At 43.0% G+C, this 23,230-nt stretch overlaps 2 protein-coding genes across 5 annotated transcripts in view; one reads left to right on the top strand and one right to left on the bottom strand.

The window, feature by feature from the left end:
* pcdh15b (protocadherin-related 15b) overlaps positions 1-3,807 on the bottom strand; it is a 41,952-nt gene extending 38,145 nt beyond the window's left edge. The window contains exon 1 of the mRNA XM_088360920.1: positions 3,497-3,807. The gene's annotated coding sequence lies outside the window, so the exon portion shown is untranslated. The remainder of the gene's footprint in view (positions 1-3,496) is intronic.
* LOC148382798 (glycylpeptide N-tetradecanoyltransferase 2-like) overlaps positions 1-23,230 on the top strand; it is a 69,915-nt gene that overhangs the window by 39,312 nt on the left and 7,373 nt on the right. For 3 of the 4 annotated variants that reach the window (XM_088360917.1, XM_088360918.1, XM_088360919.1), the window contains 4 exons: positions 22,153-22,252; positions 22,325-22,469; positions 22,539-22,657; positions 22,746-22,837. In XM_088360917.1, coding sequence (XP_088217043.1) covers positions 22,397-22,469; positions 22,539-22,657; positions 22,746-22,837 — 284 coding nt within the window. In that variant the 5' untranslated portion in view covers positions 22,153-22,252; positions 22,325-22,396. Of the gene's footprint in view, positions 1-21,716; positions 22,084-22,152; positions 22,253-22,324; positions 22,470-22,538; positions 22,658-22,745; positions 22,838-23,230 lie in introns of those variants that run through there. The other variant, XM_088360916.1, reaches the window with a different exon arrangement.

Raw genomic sequence — 23,230 nt, forward strand, 5'->3', positions numbered from 1 at the left:
AAGTTGGCAACGTAATCCCACCCCCCCCACACACACACAAACACACAGCCGGGGGCAAGACTTAACACCGCTAACACACTATGGCTCGACATGTAGTCTCGCCTTGACTCACTAATACGTTGCAGCGGAGATAAACATTGATCCCATGAAGTAAAAAAATGAAATACACTTGCTATCTTGAGTGGAAATCATTGCTGAGTTTTTTTTTTTTGTTTTTTTGTTTTTTGATAAATAAAATAACGGCACATTTTGAGCGTGTTTATGAGAATATCGACAAAACTTTCTTATTTGGGTCCATGTTTTGGGCGAGGCGCTAATCAGAGGAAAAAGCCACTTAGGATATTTAAAGTGGGGCAACCTCGCTGGCAACTTTTTACCACAATGGATTAAAACTGTGCTTCTTTTAATCTTCAAACATTTGTAAACTTATTTCACAAACAAAAATTGTTGACCTACTTTATAGTTTTTTTTTTTACGTCTGTGGTACACAGTGCCAACTTCTTAATTGCTTCCCGTTTGTATTTCCTTTCGTGAGCGTAAAACATTTTCACGCATCCGTCGTCTTCATCACGTTCAAAAATGTCCACAGCGGATATACAATTAGAAATCGGTGGGAGAGAATGGAAACATTGTCATGAGACACGAAAATAAGTTGGACTGATTTGCCTCTGTGCTTCTTCTCCGGCTCGGGTTGCCAGATATGCAGATTGCCGTCTGTGTTTTGGCCGGCGGGCGCATAATCTTGTTAGGAACAATTAACTTGGTTGTTTTTTTGTTGAACGTAAATCCAATCTTTCGCACGAGCTGTCGAAAAAACAACACGCACGCAGCGAAACCGTCAAACTCCGTCGAGCATGCGAAAAGAGGATCCAGATTTCAAAGTTTGAAGGTCATTCGAATACATTATATATAGAAGTGAAGGATATGTCTCCATATTAGGACAAGGTAAGCAGAGCTGCATGATAATGTTGTAATATTGTCTGTCTATATGTTGCTGCATCCAACATCTGTTGCAGCTAATTTAGTTAACTCTTCTATGGTGTTTTCCTTTGTGTGTTAGCATTAAGCTAGTGGACTTTTTTGGTTTTATAGGTCAGATTTGTCTGATGTATGCATTTCTACATCTTTTGGTCCAGCAGTATATCACTTGAATGAGATAAGGGCAGCCCCTGAAAAGAGGCTCGTTTCAACATGACAGGAAACACAGTGTGTAAATTGTGCTGTATTTGTCAAACTGTAGCTTCTCTTTAAGGTTCACATTTTGGACAAACACGGTGTTGCCGTGTTGTGTTTTAATGCGAAAAATACTCGCTGCTTTGTTTTTATCTGACAGTTTAAAGGGAAACAAGCAAACAGTATCGGGTAAAAGCATCACGGCGTGTGATTGGTGTCAGCCGCACGACAGCCAACAACTTGTAGCACAAAGTGTTTGATTAACGAGCCGGGTGAGATAAAGGCCAATGGACTCGGTGCAAAAAAAAAAGGAAGAACGGTGTTGCTCGTCAGGTACTTGAGACAAAAAAAAAACACATCAGAAAAGAACATTTGAGAAAGAGTCCTGAGACACATTGACATGGAGGCGATTGGAAAGACGACATGACGCTCAAACTAGCTCCTCGAAAAAATGCTTTTAAATATTGACTAATCGCGGCCCACGCCAGCAAAGTGCTTTAAATCCTTTGGCCACTTTTAATGGCAGCCCCTCGTTAAGAATCCATGTGTCAAATGGCAAGATTGATTTCTCCCCAGTAAGGCGGCGGCAATCGTAGTTCATTGCAACGGTGTTCTTTTATGCAATCAGCGCACCCCAGACGTCATCAAGTGATTCAATTTCAACGATAAAAATGAAATATTTCCCATTTTAGAAAGGCTACGTAGCTAATTAGCCCCACGTTACTTTGAGAATGTCCATGTGTGATGAGAAGTCTCCTGTTGCCATGGGAATGATCTCATTGGCTGTGGTAATTATGACATATGTCCTTTAGTTCTACAATGCTTTTAATGAGAATAATAAACAAGGGAAGCAAATAATGAGGGTTGCGACATTAAGATGGCTTCACGCTTGCATGACTGTGAATGCAGTTAAGAAGCGTGCTTCTTTCTTTTCTTTGTCCGTCAAACTTTTTTCTTTGGCGCCATGACGGCTTGCGGGACAAACTGTCATTCTAAGCACTTTAGCAGCGGCCGCTATTTAAACCGCAAACCTGCCGCTTCTGCCATCCGGCATGACTAACAGGCTTTGGCATGCCGAGAGGTGGACGTGTCCCAGCTTGGACAAACACATTCACTCTGATTGACCCTCTACACAAACACACACACACACACACACACACACAAGCTAATGGTATCACACGTATTCAAACACAGCCTCTAAAAACACATATTGGGGCTTATATTTGTGGAGGCTTTTCTCTAGCCCCGCCCCCTTGTGTCCCCAGCCAATCAGCTTGCCAGAGTGTTCTGCCAGCTCGTCATATGAACGACACATATGTATCATACGTCTAATTGACAGCATTATTAATCCGTCCATCAATCAAAACTGTGTCCCGTACATATTCCGTAATAACAACCCCATCAATCAAACTAACTATATGTCCAACTGTCCAGCTCATAAATCCAAAATATGACCCCCCCCCAAACAACTAATCAATAAACCTCTAACCCATTTTATGGATTTAATCAATTAAGCAATCAATCTGTTCCTCCAATTGACTTCCTACCCTAGCTATAAAAATAAATTAATCTATCATTGAGCCTTCCTACCTATCTGTAGACACCCCCCCCCCCCCTCCCAAAAATGCATAGCCCACACACATACATGGGCAACCTTTGACTTTCTCCCTCTGTCGGAGGGAGCAGGAGGCAGCGACAGCTTGCCTTCATTTAGCTAATCGGATGACTCTCCCTTCCTTCCTAATCCGAGACACCGGCTGCCGTGAGGTAACCGGCTTGCGCTCAGACGGAGCGCCTACTCCCGCTTGCCTACTTGTTGAAAACATACACGCACGCACACATAAAAGATAAAACGGTGGGCCCGAAAAACTGGATAGAAACTTGCTGGGATCGTGCAGTGAGAATTAATCAAACCATTTTTTTAATCATTAATAACACACCTAGTGTCCGTCTGCTGCACGTGAATGTGATGCAAAATCACGTTTGTGGTAATTGCAGACGGCTGGCTCGTTTCAGAACCGCGGACAGCTCTCATCGCTTCACTTTTGGTGTTAATTGCACATCATACGTCCGGTTCATTTCCGCACCACGGACAGCACCCACCGCTCGCCCCTTTTGTGGTGATTGCACACCAGGCGTCAGGTTCAGCACCACGGACAGCGCCGGCCACTTCACTTTTAGTTTTAATTGCATGTCATACGTCGGCAGCACCAATCGCTTCACTTTTTTGTTGTTAATTGCACATCACGCGTCTGGTTGGTTTCAGTACCACGGACAGCTCCTGTTACTTTTTACTGTTACACGTCTCCCGCCGGCCGCTCACCGCGTTATCCTCCTCGTCGCAGCCATGGGGTTAACATCCACTTTTCCGCACGCCGGCTCCGCGTGGGCCCCGCGCCACCCTGGAGGCAATCCGAGAAATAACATCCGCGCAACTCATCCGGACGCCTGCGTGACCGAGGGTGGGGTGGCGATTCCTCTGGGGGGGGGGGAAGACGAGCGGTGCGCGCTTCCCCTGACGAGATGAACAGAATGTTTTTGGGTTTGCGTGGAAATCCGTCTGCGTCTTTTGCGTTTCGAGCGGAGGTTGGCGAGCTGCGTGGCGGAGTAACAGGACACCTCCTCTTGTGTTCCCCGTCTGCTTTGGCAACCGGAGACAGGAGGCAGCAAGTGGATGGGAGGTGGAGAGAGAGAGAGAGAGAGAGAAAGGAGAGAGAGAGAGAGCAAGGGAGCAGCGTCTTGAATTTACTGCAAGGGAAGAAGCAAAAGAAAAATTGAACACCATAGACGAGTGTCATAATAAGCACAAATGCACTTACAACTTGTTTTGGAGTACAGTGAATTCTTGCGACTTACAGTTAGCCACTAATTTTGTTTTGGTTAATGCATTCATAATGACCGTCAATTATACTCGACTTTATTTACAGAGCAGCAATAAAGTCATCACGCTCGGCCTCGTCTTTTCTCCCTTTGCAGTTTCGCCGACTGGAAATGTTAATTAAAACATTTTCCGCTTAATAAAAGTTCTCCTTTTAATGCCCATGATGCGCCGGCGCCGTTTTATTTTTAACGACTTTCCCCGCCCCAATATGGAATCCAGGTGTTAAGTGGAAAGCAAATTGCAGCGCCAGCAATGTTTGTGCACTGCAGCTCTTTAGAGCCATTTAAATGGCGTCCGCCGTAAAGGTCCAAACACGCGCGGCTCCACGGCAAATGACAGGGGCCGTTGGCTCGGCCGCGGAACCATGCCCACTTTATCGCCGCGTTGTTTTATTAATCAGGCTATTTCATACAACTTTGCTTTTTGACCGACTCTCGGCTGTTTGGATAGAAGCTGCGTGAGTGCCCAGCTGCCAAGCTAGTTAAAAGTCGCTTCCGTCATTTGGCCACATCGCTTTTGATAAATAGCCTGCAAGGTGGGCCTTTATAGACGTATTAAACGGGTTATAGCGGCAAAGCCACAATGAGATGATAAAAAAAAAAATAGATATGATAAGAATGTAATGCAAAAACAAAAAAGCAGTCACGTCCCTTGCGGCCGACTTCCTGGAATGCAACACTTTGTCTTGTGCCAGTAAATTGTGATGGAATGACTAATAGCCCAAAGAAGACCATCTGCTCGGAGATATTACTTTCTTTACTTTCTAATTTGATGTCAAACTCGCAATTTGATGGATGGAGGCGCTGAGCCAGAGCAGTCTCATCACTGCGGACCTCTTCGTCCGTCCATCTGCTCTTGGGATTGCACTCGAGATTCCAACAAGTCCCCAAATAGTCCGATTCATCGAGCAAGGCATCACCCTTTTTTTCTGTTAGAGGCCATCAAAACTTGGGTAGATAGGAAAGTAGTAATTAGCACGTTGACACGATTCTTAAAACGACTCGGCCAAGCAGTCAGAAGTCAAAGCCGCCGTCATTAGAATTCCAACAATGTTTCCGATTGTCGGTAGAAAAGACTACAAGCGGCGAAGCTTCGGGGCCGACTCGGGGGCAGTCCAATTAGAGCCCCTCGGCTACACCGCTGGCATCTCACCCGGGTGTCCATCTGCTCCCGTCTGCTCGATGGGATTACACGCAAATCCTATTGGGCTCCGGGAACGCCAAGCAAAAGATCAGTGGGCCAAAGCTAATCATAGCAAACTACGAAACAAAAACAAAAAACAAAAACATTTCTGCTTTGAAAATGTAGCAAATATAATATAATATAATATAATATAATATAATATAATATAATATAATATAATACAATACAATACAATACAATATAATCACGATATGTGAAATGAAGCGAGAGGTTTTTTTTTTTTTAAAAAAAAAGAGGTCTTTATGAAAGGGTCCATTGTTCACTTTTCAAAACCATTTTACTTTAATCGAAACGAAATTACCTTTGAGGGGATTTGATGATAAATATTGCGCGCACTTAGTGCATCATTCGAATCAAACAACACCGCAAAGAGTGAGGGAAGAAATGGACACAGTTAATAAATATGTTGTTTTTGACGCTTTTAATTGAATAAATACGCCACATCTTTTTTTTTTTCTTGACACCACATGTAGTAAATCATTTGGCTCATTTTGATCACATTTGACATGATGTCATCGAGTTTCTTGAGTTTCGGAACAACACAGACGCACAAAGCCCGCCTCGTATCCCCCTCAGGGCTGACTTATGGTCCACATTCCCTCCCTAATGAGAGCGGGAGGTAATGACGGCACAATGCCACGGGCTGTTTACCCAAGAAAGGGAATATATACGGCTTCAGCTTTCCACTTGACCCGTGCGTGTGCCTTGAAGTTGGCCGCCTGATTCCAAACATACGTAGATTCTTCTTACGTATGCAAACGCGATCGATGGATGGGACGATAGGAGAAAACCTGAAAATTCTTGTTGGTCGGGAAGTTGCTTTTTCAGAGCTGCTGCTTTTTTTTTTTTGTTTACTTCAGAAAGCCGCGAACGGGGTCATGGTGGTTGAATAAAATATCAAAAGCCCAGATGGGTCAGATGGGTTATCTCCCGTGCACGGCCTTACGTAATGGCTCCAAATTATGGATGTGTGGCAAATTCAGTTTTAGTGCCATGCAAAAAGCAACGCACGATGGGCAAAACCGAACCTGCCGGCAGTTTTTTAATATTTGCTGTGGCCTAGAGGGACATTGAAGCCAATTATTTTATTGTCTCTCTGTTTACGTTTTCTTTACAATTGGCCCCATAATAAAAGTTTGTGGAGTGTCTCTGAAGGATCGGGATAATTATTTAATCCTTTCTAATGTTTGCTTGGACTCTTCTTAATTTGTTTCGTCTTTAAAAGACTTCAAAGAGTAACTTTTTTTTTTAGTTAATGCTTGTTGGTCTTGTCGACTTGTCAGTTTTTGCTCCGTTTTTTTATGTCACGTAGCTTCAGGTCAGGTCAGATTGTTCTTTGACAAGGGTGTGAAATTAAAAAAAAGAAAATGTCCCCCTCCCCTGTCGTGTTGAAAGCAAATTTGGCCTTTCCGATTTTTGCGTCAATTGCACTTGATGGCCATGCGAAAGAGTTTAATGAAGAAAGATAAAAAAAAAAGGACTCACCGAAAACACAACACGCAGAGTATTGATGACTGAATATAGATTTGTCCGAAAACCTTTTGTAAAAAAAAAAAACTAACCAACCAAACCCAGTGGGAGTTTTTTCTTTCTATTCAAGCCTTCCTCCTCCTTTCAATCACACAAAGCGGGTCGCCTGAGTTATTCAGTGCAGCTGCAGTGCGACTCAGTGGGACGGGGGTGGGCTTAAGTGCTTCTATAAAGGGCGCCACCTGGGGGGCTGCAGAAAAGAAAATAGTGCAAAAAGTGGTGAGCAAATCATGCCTCACCTTGGCCCTATCCGACACATTCAATCGGAACTACCGCGAAAACTCTTTTAGGTTGACTTAAGTCGAGAAGTCGTTTCCCGCGGATCTTCATTTCTGTACGACAACAATAAACAAAAGTAAAACTTTCCATTCCCACGAGAACTCTTGTCACAAAAAGGCTTTTAGCAAGGCGAGAGTATTGCAACGTGTTCTTTTCAAGTCAACTTTGGTAAATACGACTTCATTAAGCTTGGCAATAGCTGAGAAAAGACTTGACTGATTTTCATTTTCTTCGCGTGTCTTCATGCCCTCAAGTGAAAAGATGAAAACTTGGCCAGCTTCAATTTTCCAGGAGAGGAAACCCAATTAACATGTCGGCGATTTACAAAAAGTGAAGAGTCAAAAAGTCAAACCGCCTTTTACACTTAGTTAAATCATTCAGTCCTGGTCATTTGAACCTCATTTCAGAATGAAAGAAAATTGTAGAATTAATTTTACGGCATATTTCAGAGAGGCTAACGTTCACTAAGTTTGTTACATTCCAGTAATGACCAAAAAAAAAAAGTAGTTTTCATCACTCTTTTTGCTTCAATCCGAGCTGCTCCCTCTGGCGTGCATGTTGTGGCCACAAGGGGGCAGTAAAAAAATGTATACAATCAACATACAGAAATTGAACCAATCGTAGCGTTTTTGCGAGTTTAACATTTAGAGAATTAGAAGTCATAAAAAATAAATATGAATTATTCATCAAGTCCAGAACGCAAGTGGGGCCTGCCTTGACCCGAAGAACAAATGAACGATACACAATTTCTCTTTGAAAGCATGCTCGCTGCCGGCGGCGTTATTAGCGGCTTAAAGCCTCTAAAAATATCAAAGCCTTTTTGATTGACTCTGCAAAGGTCACGTGATTAGCATGCTAATGGCGAAGGATGGCTTTTTACGACTCTCCCAATGAACCTTTGGCACCGCGCAGTCGCTTAGATAAATGCTCGTGTCACCCGGCGCGTGCGGCCGCAAAAGAGAAATCGTAATAGCATGAATATTTGTCCTCGCGTATTTAACACAATGTAAAGGAGGGAGAGGATGGGAAAAAAAAAACATGCGTGGGTTTTACGTGTTGAGAACATACTGCATGATAAGGAAGAAAAAGTTGCAATCATTGTATTTCATTGTGCAAAAAAGTTGTAGTGAAAGTAAGCGAAGGCTAATGTTGCTAATTAAGATGCATTTGTGTTGATGGCATCAAACAAATGATTATTTGCTTCATGGTCACACTGCGCAGGGACGAGCCCTTCCACTAATTAAGCTCATTTTTAAAAAAAATATATATATGTATTTTGTTATCCTGACATCTTGATCCGAGATTGGATTTCAGTCACTAACGACTCCAGCCAGTTGCCTTCTCTTTGGATAATGATCATAATTTAGTTTTTTTAATCTCCCATACTTTTCCATACTGGCTAACAAGCACAATAAGCACCATTATTTGCTTAAAAAGTTTTTTTTTTCATTTGTCCTCCCTCGACGGCGTAAGGAAAATCGGCTGCGGGCCACGCTAACGCACATCGTTGGGATTCGGCTTTAATTAAGAGAACAAGGATTTATCGTCCCCAATGACATCACTCAAGGGATGCATTGTGCCTCGTTTGTTCTGCGTACGTTTACATTTTAATTGGACTTTTTTTTTTTTTGCATGGAAATAAACAGGGATAGCATAATAAGCTGACGGCGTTAATTTAGTTAATTGTAGTTAGGGTCCGATTTCAAGCTAGGCGGTTAGCATTGGCGTCGGGCTTTTGGTTCGTATGGTGAGCACGGCAGCTCTGGAAACATCAAACTGAAATTGAACAAAAAAAAACGCAAGGCATTTTTGTGCGCTTGAAGCCAAAAGGATCCCTGGCGATGGCGGCAATATGGCTCGGAGCCGCCCGCGTCTTTCAAAGCATCCCAAGTTACTTCAAAGGCACAAAGCGAGAATTTAATTTAAGATTCAAGACTTTAGGGGACATCCGTACGTCCTAGCAGAATTCACCTTGTATTACCTAAGAATGAGGATTTAACTGTGGTAGACTGCGCTAGCCTGGATAGTTTGCTAACTTGATGCTAACAAAACAATAAGCTACGAAACAAGTGTTGACGTCATAACAAAGCAAAACAACAAAGCATATATTCTTTATCCTCTGCAGTTTTTAAAATGCAAAGTCCAGCACTGTAAAAAATATGCCTGTTTTATCGGGTAGCTGGAACTGATTAATAGCATTTCTATTGACATCAATGGGGAAAGATGATTTGGGTAAGCTCCGAGTGACATCACGGAATGAATTAAATTCAGTTGCGTCAAGGCAACGCTGTATTTCTATTTCTGCAATTTCCTATGGGAATAATTGTTCTCTTACTTTTGCGTCCCGCTGTTGATCTCCTCGATGCATCCATTCCGCTAATGCCTCCCAGCGTGCAGCGCAGCACTCTTTGGAAGAGTTTTTTTTTTTTTTTTTCAAAACCTTTTAATATTTTGCCAAGTAGTAAACAAGACGGCGCTCAGAATACGGCTGCCCTTTAAAATGTTTATCGGTCGCGCCAAGTCTTGTGTAGTTGAAAATAGCTGACCTCTTTTTCGGCGACACGCTTCAAACAATATTGTCACGTTCGTACCTCTCACAAGTAAGCATTGTTAATTTAGCGAAAGGATTATTATTTTGTAGATCTAATTAAATTGTCCAAGTGTAGCTCATTATATTTTTTTTAATATTTATCTTAATTGAGTCTCATTTCTGTGCCACAAGTGAGGTTCTTCAGAAAGGCTCATTTCATTCTTTGCTCCCCTCGCAAATATAATCTCCAAATAATCAATCCGCGTGGGTTGGGCTCCAATCTCAAAATATCACTCTATCAAAAGAAAATAACACATTTGCTTCTCATTTTTCACACTCACTCGTCCCCACCGACGTCAAGCATCGTCGGTGTCAGTGAGCCGCATTCCGGCTTAAAGTCGATTTTACACTTACTTGGCGACATAACGAGGAGTCATGTTGACGAGCACACAATGCAGCTTTTCTTTGTCGCGTGCGGCGGGAGGTGGAAGAAAAAAAAAGGGGGAAGAAAAGGATTTCCCGGCTTCCCATTCTTTTGATTGCGTTTTAGACGATTATATAAAAAGTCACGAGTCGCACAATGACAATTTTCTGCCTTGCAACAAATCATATCAGGTCATAACACAATTTGGGGGGGGGGGGGGGGGGGTGACCTCTGCAAATGTCACATATTGACATTTTCTGCTTTGCTGGTAATTGTTGTAATATTGACGGCTCCGAGTCGGGAGGTTAAACCAAATAGCCCTCCCCCCCTGGATCGTTAACGTATTTGGGTCGACACTGCCAAGATCCAATGAAATATTTTAGTTCCTTTCATGAGATTTGATCCAATGCTGAGCAAAACCAATATTTTTATTTTTTTTTTGTGGTTGAGGGTCAAAGCAAACCATAGACAGATGATATGCATCCAGCATTTCTCTCAAGGGCATTTTGACAGGACGCCGTGTTGTTGATGTCTGCCGGCGAGATGGGAAGTGTAACCTTCCAGTAATAGGATGGTCCCGCCAGCTCCTAATCTACTCAACCATCTCGCAGAAAAAAAAAATAAAGGAGATGGAAAGATGAATTGATGGCGGAATATTAGAATGCGGATAAACAGAAAGCCCGGCGAGGACGGAAGGATAGAGATGCAAGAGAGGCAACGATTGCATGGATACAAAGCCTGAGTGATGGCGAGGAGTTGCTAATAAGACAAGCAAGGAGGGAGAAAGTCTAAAATATCATTATGTGACTCATTGGGATGAAGGAGAAATGAATAGAAAGACAGGCTGTACCTGTTCCAATCATTTCACTTTCTAATGAGATCCAATACGAGAGCCGCATCGATTTTTCGGCCTTTTCAAGGAGAATAATACAGTTTGGAAAAATCACAGCGAGAGCTAATATTTTCTCTCTGTTGGGGTACAAAATAGTCAAAATAGCTCACTTTGGTGTTGGTGCATTTGGACGACTCTGCAAACTATTGCAGAATCTGAAAAAAAGAATACTGGCACATCTAGGATACTATAGAAATGAAAAAAAAATTTGAAAATACCCAAAAGTGGCATATTTTAGGAGGGAGGCAGTGCCCCCTAGGCCCCCCCTTCTAGCCCCGGCACATACATGTCCCTTTTTTCTCGCCACATTTTTTTTTTGCAAGCAAAAAACAAATTTAATAGTTTAAGCAAATGTTTTGGTCTCGAGGCAGAACTCTTGCTATCTCGTTTTAATTGCTCATCACCCGGACTGACCCACCTGAGTGCGGAAGAACACGAATCGGCTCCTCTTATCGGAACACGGAGCCGTCAATCACGGTTATCTCGTTGCCTCTGTACGTCAATCCAACATATCTGGCCACTCGCTCTTGCGCTAACTTGAAATGCTTCACGTCAAATCAACACGGCTGACTGATCTTCCTTATAAGCGTTCAGTCCCAATCCAAATTGATAGCAAGCCAACTTACAAAGACAAATGTGACAAGTCGCTCGGAGAAAAGGACAAAAGGAATCCAGAGGGCGAAAGGACAGACAAACGACGACATCGCTACCATCGGCTGCAAGCGAGCGAGCCAACCGAGATGGCAGATGCTAAATGAAGCTAGCGAAGGGGGAAATTGTGACCGAGGGCCGTGCTGGATTCACTTAGCGCTATTACGACAATTCATTATCATGGCTCAGGTGTTCCGAAAGGGGAAATAGACCAAAATACCTTTTTCCTGCTTGTCTTTGAGCCATAGTGGGCGTCAATAAAACAATATCATAATCCCCGCCTGACTTCACTTAATGATACGATGCAGTTAGCGTGACTATTGCCAACTTAATAGGGTGTGTCGACTTTCGCAACTCGCTCAAAGCATCGCGGAGAGTACACATTAATTGAGCACGTTTCACGGATATTTAACAGACGCCTGGAAAATTCCGCGTAACAAATACGAGGTCCTAAAATATCAAATTTCAATCTCATTCTGAATCGAAGGCTGATGATTCATTTGTATTCGTTTTGCGAATCCTTGGCAACGTTGCGCATTGACCCGAATGTCACCTTTTGTACGTTTTTGACATCTGCCGGAATAAGAATTGAGAAATACAATCAACAAACGTCCTTGGGGGGAGACGTGAATGACAAACTGCCGTTTGAAGCAAGCACCAAACCAATCTTGTAGTGTTCTTTTTTTTTTCTTTATGCACAAGTACATAGAATGTGATTTAAAAAAAAAAAAAACTTGCCACTCTCCCTCTGTATAATTAAGTCACTCTCTTACTGCCTTTTTTTTTTTTTTTTTTGAAGCTGCAAGGTCATCGCCTATTGATTTTAGAATTCATCTGTTGCTGCGGTCATTGTCACCATCGCAGCTACGAAGATAATCCCGAATACGCGCGGATAGTTCAAGTATGGCTGTGAAGGAGGAAGAAAAGGACGAGGGGAGGAAATGAAAGGAGTTAAGGCATTTTAGTTGCTGATTTCCATTCAACAAAGTCACAAAAAAGAATCCAAAGTGAATGGAAAGTTTGCAACAATTTCGGAAATAATGTTGAAGCATTCTCCGAAGCAAGAATCAGAGCTGCTTTGTTTTCAATTAGAACTTTCATTAAGATCCCTCGGAACAATTAGCGAGCTCGTTTGGCTTAGTAATCATACAATCAGCGCGGGGATCAGATATCAGGGATGCATTTCAACTAGGGTGCCACACAAACAAATTACCCGCGAGGTCACCGCTAGCCAACACGGAACAACAACGACGCAACTAGAGATTATTTTCCGCTGATGAGATAAATGTCCAAATATGGTCAAGGTCATATATCGTACATTTTTTTTTTTTTTTTTTTTGAGAAGTATTTGAATGACTCTCAGCTAGTCCCAAAGTTGAAAAAAAAAAAAAAAAATAAATATTGTGCACTTTCCATGCTAACCACAGCGGGAGCGTCATTTTTATTTTTTAATTTTAGAGCGTGAAGTGAGCGCGGGAACAGAAAAGCGCGGCGGGATAATAACTGCAGCAGTGCAAACAAGATTGAACAAGTCAGAGGTGCGCCGCATAATAAAAATCGATCAGCCGGCGTGGAGGCCAGAAGTACCGCTCGGTTCTCGACCGGAAGCCCTGATGATGTCATCGCCATGCCTGAGACATCGTTTTCATTCTAGAGGAACTCGGAAGCAACAGAGCGTTTCGCTCTTTTGTGGAGCGTGTGACTCCCGAGCGCACGCCAAAGCTTGATACGTCTATTCTTTGACGCTTGATGCTCTTAGAGGATCCCACGACTCCATTTGACAGACGCGCAGTTTATCCCGGGAGGATTATGACATGGAAAGTCCTCGACATGACAACGTACACACACCTAGCAAACGGGGATTAGAATACTGATGGACCTTGGACTGACATTCCATGTACCTCTGCGACCACAGCAGACCACACACACATGCCCAAAGTTGCCCCTCACTGACAAATCCTATTAAAGAAGAAGAAATGGTTGCAGGGTCTAATCCGCTCCACTCCGAGCGACCTGAGCTGCTCCACATGACAGCCGCCGTCAAACATCAGAAACGTCCGGCCAGAGTATTACTTTCAATCACGTGTTTCATATGTCGCCTCGAGAAAGCACGTGCCATGCAATATCGGGACGTAAGTATTGGGACATGCCAACAGGGAGTTGAATTTTTTCATGTGCAGCTACACCTTGTCCCAATACTTTTGCTCCGAATATTTGTATGTCTAATGGGGTCCACAAAACAAAAAAAATAGACCCACCCCTCCCAATTTTTGGGAAAATTTTACGTGTATGGGGGGGAGTCAGTGTGCCCCCGCTCCACCCCTCTTAGCACCGCCCCTGGCCACAACTTGAAATTCTCCTTAAAAAGAACCGAACGCAAAATTCCCTCTGCGAGATGCTACACTCGAGTCAGTCAGGTTAATTGGGGATAACGCTGCTCAAAATCTTGATTGGACCAATTGAACACCTCGTTAGAAAGTCTTAAACCAGATTTGGAGTGGGGGGGGGGTGTCAGATAAATAATCTCCCATCCGAGCTCTTTCCTACTTTTACCCTCAAACGCACCGTTGCCTTTTGCTGAAATTGTACTTTTTTTTTTTTTTTTAAACACAAAGAGGTATTGAGTGGAGGATAAACAGTGACCAGAAGCTCCATCGCATTCACATCAATAAATGCGCGCAACGCTGGCAACCACACGGCTGAATTAAGAATTGATAAAGCCGGAAAATCTTCCTTATCTTTTGTGCTCGACCGGGGAAAAGATGAAGGGGCCCCGGAAAATAAGCAATGTTGTGCCGTTTTTTTTTTCTTTATGCTTTGAAGCCATCACTTTAATAAAAAAAAAGTGGAATAACAATTTTAACTTTTCATGAAATGCAGACGCTTATATTATAAGCATAGAATTTAACTAGGGACATCCATTTTTTTTTCTTTTTTTAATTTTTAGTATCTGCCAGTCACGAGCTGATATTTTGGCCTCGCATGTGAAAATTATGCAATATTGACAGTTTTATTATTTCATTTTATGATTCCAGGTGGTGTATTGAAAAGAACTTTGTCTCTTTCCATCTGTCTGTGTCTTATAGCCGCTCAATAATTCATGCTCACAGGCTCACAAACATCTTTATTTACACATCACCAGATCCGACATTATTCCGTTCACGTATGATAGGAAGATTTCAGCTCGGCGGGATTTTCTGTTTCCCAGCCGCTGTAAAAAAGGCAACATTTGACATATGCTAAGTTCGAATGCAACTTAGGATCACAAAATATGATCTAAGCCAGCCACTTGTATGGAAATGAGAATCTAAAGTAGGTTTTTGCTTTGTATTAACGGCGCCGGCTCATTTGCATAACGCAGCCAATTTCCCTTTTGGTGATTCAGAACAAATACGATGCTAAGATGCGGAAGGTTTATTTGAAATATCCCGTGGACTTTTGGGTCATTTGAAAAAAGGTAATTACGGGACGTTATTACGCGTTGTTTAGTGTCCGAGCTGAGCAAAAGGTTGCGTTCAAGGCAACAAATGAATTCTGTCTCTTTTTCTTTGCATCAATGGCTTTGGCTTCCAAAAAGAAAAAAGGGCTTTCTTTTGTCGCCGTGTTAATTTGTTCTGTCTTACATTGGCGCTCCTGGACAAGATTCTGTTTGATGAAGTGTGACGGAGAACATAAGCGGAATTAAAATAGCAATATCATCGTCGTGAGTGAAGTCACACGTTATCTGAGGGTGTAACCCAAAAAGTTTCATTTTGCTCTCACACGCCCAAGCCTGGAGGTGAGGAACTCACAAAAAAATTAATTAAATTAAAAAAATTAACTGCAAATTACTACCTTCCTATTTGATTTCCTATTTTTCAAAATGTGCTCAACCCAAAGGAGAAAGAATGAAGGGAAGGCCAGAAGCAGACAGATGGATAAAGGGACGGACGGGTGGATGCGTAAACAATTTTGCGCTAAACTTGGCAAAGGCCTCCAGCTTGCAGCAGATAAAAAAAATAAATAAAAAATCTGTTTCATCCCATTATTTTTGCCCTGTCAGATGGCAATCTCTGGCGTTTTCTACCGTCCAGCTCCAACTCATCTGTCATGCCACTTCACACTTCTTTTTCCTCCATCCGTCCGTCCATTTTCTTCATCTTATCGTCTCTCCTCTCCAAAAACCGCATCTCCTGTCTTGTTTTGCGCCCTCCTGGGAAATCAAAGGCAGTGAGTAACTTTTCTATCATGAGTCAACAACAAAAGTGGTCGCCATGGGAACGCATTCATCCTGCCAGCAAAGCTTTCGTTCCTCCGCCAGAGAAAAGATCTCTAGTTTTTGTATATCGGAGGATTATTTTAAGAGCCGTGCGATAAATGCTGTCATCGTCTTTTATTTTTGATGAATCACCTGAAGTGGTTCCGCATTTCTTATTATCCGCTTGTGCAATTAGAGTGGAATCGGCGGCGCCGAGCAATCGGGCGGCGGGCTGACCTCACGGCGAACCCCCGGTCGACGCACACGCGCGTTCGCTCGCATTCGATCTCGTTCCCGTCAGATCTTTGGATGACTTTATATTATTTCTACGTGGCTTGCTGGTGTTGTTTTGGTGTCGGGAGATTACATTAGTTACTCACCAATAGTTTGTTCATTTCATTTTTAATAAACTATGTTCATTACAACTTTGGCAATGGCGTTTTGTATTCAACAAATTAAATGTGCTAGATGATTCGAATTCAAACCACATAGCGCTACTTTGAGAGGTTGGGATAGATTAACGGCATTTACATTCATTTCAATGAACAACGACGATTTGATATACTTTTGAGTCGAGTAACAAATTAAACTTGTATCCGCTGTATTCTCAGACCTATTATGTGAGCCTGTTGTCGTTCAATTGAGTTGTGTTGCCATAATGAGAGTTAATGAATTCCATTTTCTTGGACAACAGTTTGGATAGAATCACACACACACACTCTGCTGTAATGAACTTCGCAGGTGACTCATTATTTAACAGATGGCATTGAATGGCCTCCAGTAATAATACACACACAAGATTGCCGCGACACTAAACGTCTTCACGTCTCATGTCTGTCCTTGGCGGCATTGTAAAATCAATCATCTTAAATATTCTCCATCGCGTGACTCGTTATAAAATAATCTTACGCTGCCACAACAACGTCAATTAGGAACATGGTGTACAATGTACAGAGAATCATCCAAATCTCTTCAGGTGCTCCACAGGGGTCCGTCTTACTGCCACTGTATTTTATTTTTTTAAGTAACACTATATTTGAGCTCAGCCCCAACATGCCTATGGACTCAGTTCTTCTAGGTCACGCAATCAGCCTCAACTTTGTGCGCGGAAATTGCAAACGTGTCCATCAAAAGCCGTTTCTCGACATCGCTTATGTTTACCCCGTGACCCCTGCGGTGCTCGGAAGTTGTCACATTTCAACCGGCTTTTTATGTTTCTATTCAGTCAGACGTGGCTTTACAAAGATGTTCTTTGAGGAGTGACAGATGTTTGTCATTCCTTTGCTCTCTCAGCCTTGAACGTTGCACTCGGGTTTCATCATTGTTGCCATTTCCTGCCTCACTTTGTGCGCGTGTGTGTGAAAGTCAAACTTGCTAGCTTGAATTTCTTTTGAAAAAAAATAAAAAATTTGGGTGTGATTTTGGAATGAAAATAGATCCTTTTTGAAGCTTTCTTGGCAGAGTTGGGCCATTGTTGGCTGGAATTGACAGAATTGGCAGAGTTTGCATCAACCCTCCAGATCAGGCACATCCCAGGGAAGCCTGTGAAATGCTTACGTAATAAAAATAGTGAATCCAAGCTTCATGGTAATCACTTGTATAGATAACCTTGAAGGAAAAAGAAAAATAATTTAAAAAAATGCAATGTTTTTAATTTAATATGAAATTAATTGTAAGGACAGCAGGCATAGCTTTTGAGTAATAATTAAAAATAAAATGTGATCGTCATAAAAAAACAAAGACTTCAAAACAAACTTCAAACTTATTATTTATTGCAAAAGTTTGTGCCCTTTCACTTTGCTCCGGTTCTCCGGAATCCATTTAAAGCGAGCCGTGTAATGGTGAGACAAGAGCGGCGCTATAAAAGTGACACATTCCCTGATCCGTGCCGCGGGTCTGCTCCCGCATTTTAAGCAGTCACGTGATCGACCCAGCTCCCATGACTGCATTAAAAAACTTCAGCAGTGAAGAACCCAAAAAAAAACAATCAATCATTTTCTGACAAGACACCTGCACGGCGATTAGAAGCCAAAGCTCCGTTTTTACAAACGCTTTAATTGCACCTCGAGCCTACTTTGTGCGAAAAGTCGGCGCTGAATCATCTCCACTGGACGTGTTCTCACATTTTGATTCATCGTTGCTCAAGCGGCCCCCGACCCGCGTGGTTTTTAAAGGAGGATTAGGGAAACCGTTTAAGAAGCAGGATTAAATGTGTGAGCAGCCGGGAAGTTGGGGGGTGGGGGGGGGGGGGGGGGGGGGGGGGGGGGGGGGGGGGGGGGGGGGGGGGGGGGGGGGGGGATAAGAAGGAAAACAAGCCTGTTGAGACTTTCTCGACCTTCACTGAAACACTCGCAGATAATTGATCTCAAGGTGTCGAGAGAGTCGGACGATGCTTTGAAAACAATTTGACGATTACAAAATAAGAATAATAAAAGGAGACAGTCTCAGCTCCTCAGTACGGCACTAATTTCACAATCCAACGATTTCACCTTTGACCCTGACCTCTTTGCTGAGCGCAAATGACGGGCGATTTTTACGACTATAAACACTTTTTTTGTAATATTTATCAGTTGCTAACTTTGTGGTTAGTTCCAATTATGGGATCGACTTCACTTTGTTGCAGGTCTGTCTGACTCTCTTCAATTATTGATGCACATCCACAAGCACTAATGCACAACTTCGCATCCGCTTAATAATTAAAAGTCTCATATTGATTGTGGCACTACAATGCTTGTGTTAAAAGACAGTCGTCGCTTCATAAAAACATCGCCGATTCCCACCCAGAAATGCGACTTTAATTGAGACGAGACGTTTGACGGAAATATAATGTACATTTTATATTTGCGGGCCGCAGCGGCGCAGCCCATCTGCCTTTGACAATTATGTCAACAACAGCTAATTACTTCTATACTTTTGATAGCGCTGTTGTTAGATTAGTGGTTCAACTCAGGGCTCAAGCTAATTAAATATTGATTTTTTTTTTTTTTTTTCGACACCATCCGGGAGAATTTTGTTACTGTCCAATTAAGAATGTATATAAAAAGAGACAACAGATTACCACTAATGGTACTTTTTTGGATGGAATGTTCTTGGAGTCTCTGGCCAGGTACGTTGCGCAATGTCTGCAGCATTTTTATTCCTCAAATCGATGCTCTGTAGGGTTGAAGTCTGGGTTGCCATGGCAACGTGTTTTATGACATCACCCTGCTCTCCGTTGATTGCGCGATTGCGTTACCTTTCGGGTCTCGATTTTAAAATGCGAATTTGCACACACTCCGGCGCTTGACATTTAACCAATGGCCGAGTGGAACTTCTTGCGTTGATTGAATATGATTGGAACACGGCTGCGGGCGGGATCACGAATCGATAAACACTTATCAGGACATTTGTGTGCATGGCTGTAATATTTCCATCATTTTTTTTTTTTTTTTTAAATCCACAAAGTGCACACTAAAGCATTTTGTGCTTCATTTAGTCTTTTTCCTCCTGATCAAGGCCATTAGCTTCATCTTTCTACCTGGATTGAATGCATGATTGAACCCCAACGTGGCCATGGACGCCCTAATTTCCCCAGAGCTTATCCTCCTCTTTTTTTTTCTTTCTCTAAAAGCCCAAATAAATCCGGTAAATCATCACACACAGGCCGGGCTGGATGATCCAAAATAAATTTATCAGTGGTGCCAGCTAGCGCAGGAGGGGTCAGCGCTATTGCTTTGACTTGGGCTAATGGCAGCTTCTTTTAAGTGTAGCCTTTACTGTCAGCGTGTTAGTCCACCTTTCATCTTCCTCTACTTTTTTCGAGCATATGTGCGCCATTTTTCCCTCCCGTCACGGCGGGTTCCACTTCATCTTTCGCCGCCGTCGCCGTTCCACCTGCAGATCGTTACACATTCGCGGAGAAAATCAATACTGATTTTTATTTTTAGACTAAGTACCATATGTACACAAAAATATGGAGCAGCTGAGGGTTTGAAAAATTCAACCCGTGTTTTAGATGTTTTTGCATTCTTTTTGCTGTTTAGTTCTAATTTCTTTCACGAACATTTTGATTGGCCACCGGGGGCAGTCTTAAAAACACAGAAACAAAGAAGACTTTCACCACTATTCTAAGTGATCCACAAAACTGCAGTTGTATTATTTTTTTTATTATTTTTTTGCAGTTACACGCTCTCTCTCCTCTCTTTCATGTTGTTGTCCGTCTCCTCGTCGTGAATCAGCAGGCGCAGATGAACTCATCTAGTCCCCCTCCGCTTCGGCGAGGAGCTTTTTATTACAGTCTGACACGGCCAAATCTTTTGTGCGCTTCCTTTGCGAAAACATTTCCATCGCTCTTGGAAGCCGTCAAGCCGATTCGTTGCCCATTGTTGCACTCGACTGTTTTTGGGGAGGAGTTTTTGTCGTTGTTTGATGTCGTCCTGAGATAAATGTTTAATAGCTTAACTATTAATGCATGCACTTTGTATGTACATCTTTAATGAAGGTAACTGTTCTTGCAAGGACGTGTTGTTCGAACAAGCTGAAAGATTTTTTTTTTTTAAACACTTGCTTATGGTAATGGCTGCATATAAAGTGGCATTTCAACTTTTTTTTTTTCCTTTGGTGCACCATCCGTGCCTAAAAAATGAGCAATACTCTGCAAATAATTCTGTCATATAATCATTTTCTACTCTGCCTTGACTTTGCCGCTTTCCACGAATCGTTTCCCCTAAAATTAGGCGACTAACTGATATAAATGGGTCACTGAATTATTCAGGAGATTTTGGCGTCACACAAATGTATTTTTGAAGCCCGTTTGAGGAACAAGCGTGTTTGTCATAAAAAAAAAAAAGTTATTTGCAAAGACCAAAGGATACAAGAAGAAGAGATGTGAAGATTCCGTCGGCTGCTTTGAGTTGATTTAAGAAACATCACAGCCGATATTACATCTTACAGATTTGGAGGCTACATGGAGTTTGCTTTTAAATTACTTTGGCACGCCAATGATGAATTTTGGAGTGTATAAACCACTTTGGCTGAAATCCAGACAAAGATTTGTTGTTTCCTGTTTGGAATACAATTGAGCAAGGGCCTTTATAGACTTGCTAGATTAGTCGCCATGGTTGCAAGGGCGACATTTGTCAGGGAGAAAGGTGCAGAGCGTGATAATCAGAGGAAAAAAATTGCTGCTATGATAAATAATTGATCATCAAATTAATCATCAACTTTTTTTAATCCATTTTTTTGTCTTTTACTTTAGCCAAGCAGTATCAGTGCAGAGAGCCTTGATCAACATTTTATTGCCCGCAAGGAACAATGTCACGGTGATTGAGAAATCCTCCCCGTAACACCTGATGGCAGAGATTGATGCTATTTAGCAAGCCGGGAGTCCAAAAGACATTTGCATTCACCTTGAGCGCCGTTCACAAACACAGCTGGCGCTCAAACGCTCCTTTGTAGGACTGTCGTCGCCACGCCGTCGCTATTAAGAGTCGCTGACGGCTGATTATTGGCGGCCCCCCCCGTCTCATATTTATGCTGAGCGGGATTCCTCAAGCTGCTCCATCAAGGACAGTGCCGGCCAAAATGTTTGCCGTCGGAGATTAACCCACGGCTTTACCTCGAACCGAAACGGTGCAGTTTAAACTCCCGTCACGAGGAAAATAAATGAATGCAATACGGCCGTGCAAAAGTACAGTCGATGACAAACGTAATTAAATTTCAGTCCGTGACCCGAGTTGTGCGTCACGTAGCCAAAAAGTACATCGAACCAAAAATAGCTACGGGCTGACTAAAGCCTTTTGAAAGACGCTCGTGTCTTTTATGTACATTTCAATTAGAGATGCTCTCATCAAAGACCGATGCAAAGCAAGCTGGACTCTGCAGCATCCTCCCTAAACGGGTACCAGCATGGGAGAACAGACTCCGCAGGGACCAAATTTCCCTTGGGGAATATTATGAGCAATGGTGGGAAGCAAACTGAGAGTCAAAGTTAAACTCGTTCACCGCCAACCTAGTTAATATCTTTGACGCCTGTGCTAATTAGCTACCGTGATGAGAAAATGCTCCGGCCGCCGCTAAGACCGCCAATTAAGACGCCGTGAGTTTTACTCAGTAGCCGGCTGACATATGAAGAGCGTGAGAAGGTAACGTGGAGCAGTCTTGACTTATCTGAGCGCAAGTTGGGACGGGTGACTGAAGACGGCGGTTACTCCTCCCGTGGCTTGCTGGCCGAGATAAGAGCCATGTCAGAGAGCAGCTCAGTCTTAGCTGGAGGAGCTTCAAAAATGACTGATTTGAATTCTCCGTGAGTATGCGAGGAGTCCGGTACTGCGTATTGTGAATGATAATATCCATTTATTTATTTTTTTTATAGTGGTAAGGATGTGGAGGATGACGATGGCGGCGCTCCAAAGCAAAGTCAAAAGAAGCGAGATAAACGGAGAGCAGAGAGACCCCGAGATGTTTTTGAAAAGGTTTGTTTTTTGCGTCCCGCTTGCTTTGCCGATTGTACCCGGAGACGCTTATTTGGCCGTCCTGCATCTCAGCTGGATTCTTTGCCTGAAAGCAAGCAGCAGGAGAATCAAAGGGCCCTCCATCTTTTCTCTTTTGGACAAACCATGCCCAAGACGCTTCAGCAGGCCATGCGGCGCACGTACAAGTTCTGGGACACGCAGCCCGTCCCGAAACTTGGTAAGAACATTTAAAAAATGTCATAAATGTTGGATGAATTGTGATATTTGTGGCGTGTGGTGAAATGAGGGGAAATCGTCATCAGCCACGGGGAAATAACGGAAGGTGAAGCCAGCGCTCCAGAGGAACCTTCCTCGCTGCCTGGAGGCTTCTCCTGGGACACCCTGGACCTGAGCGGACCTTCAGCGGTTTGCAATCCATCTCGTTCATGTTGGGAGAAAGTTCCCCTGAAAGTGAGCTTTGGTTCCACCCCAAACTCCCAAAATTACTTTTCAGATACGAGAACTTTGCACACTCCTGAATGAAAACTACACCGAAGAGGACGACAACACCGTCACGTCCGACTTCTCCGAGGAGTATCTTCGATGGTAAGGCCAAAAGCTCCTTCTTTGTCTGTTTGCTCAATTTCACTCGTGTCTTTCTTTTGTCCATTTGACGCTTTCTCAATGCTTGCATAATGTCCATCGAGCTTTACATTCACAGCGGCGTCGGCGCCGCCGTTCCGCTCGTTGCATATTTCATTCCGTCTCGTCATGAGCCGAGTGTCTCCACTCAACCTCCTCGGGCGCCGCTGTATCAGTAACAAGCGTGCCGTTGCTCTAATCTCCTCGCCGCCGCCGCCTTTTCTACCCCTTCTATCATCACGTGAATGCTATCGATACCTCGGGGGAGTACTTACATCCAAACATAATATCGCTTACTTGAAAATGAATAATTAACATTCCCGAGCGTGGCGCGCTCCTCCGCCCCGAGGTCAGAGC

The sequence above is a fragment of the Syngnathus floridae genome, chromosome 18 (assembly GCF_059516105.1).
Source record: "Syngnathus floridae isolate MCC-2025c chromosome 18, RoL_Sflo_1.0, whole genome shotgun sequence".
NCBI classification, from domain to species: domain Eukaryota; kingdom Metazoa; phylum Chordata; class Actinopteri; order Syngnathiformes; family Syngnathidae; genus Syngnathus; species Syngnathus floridae.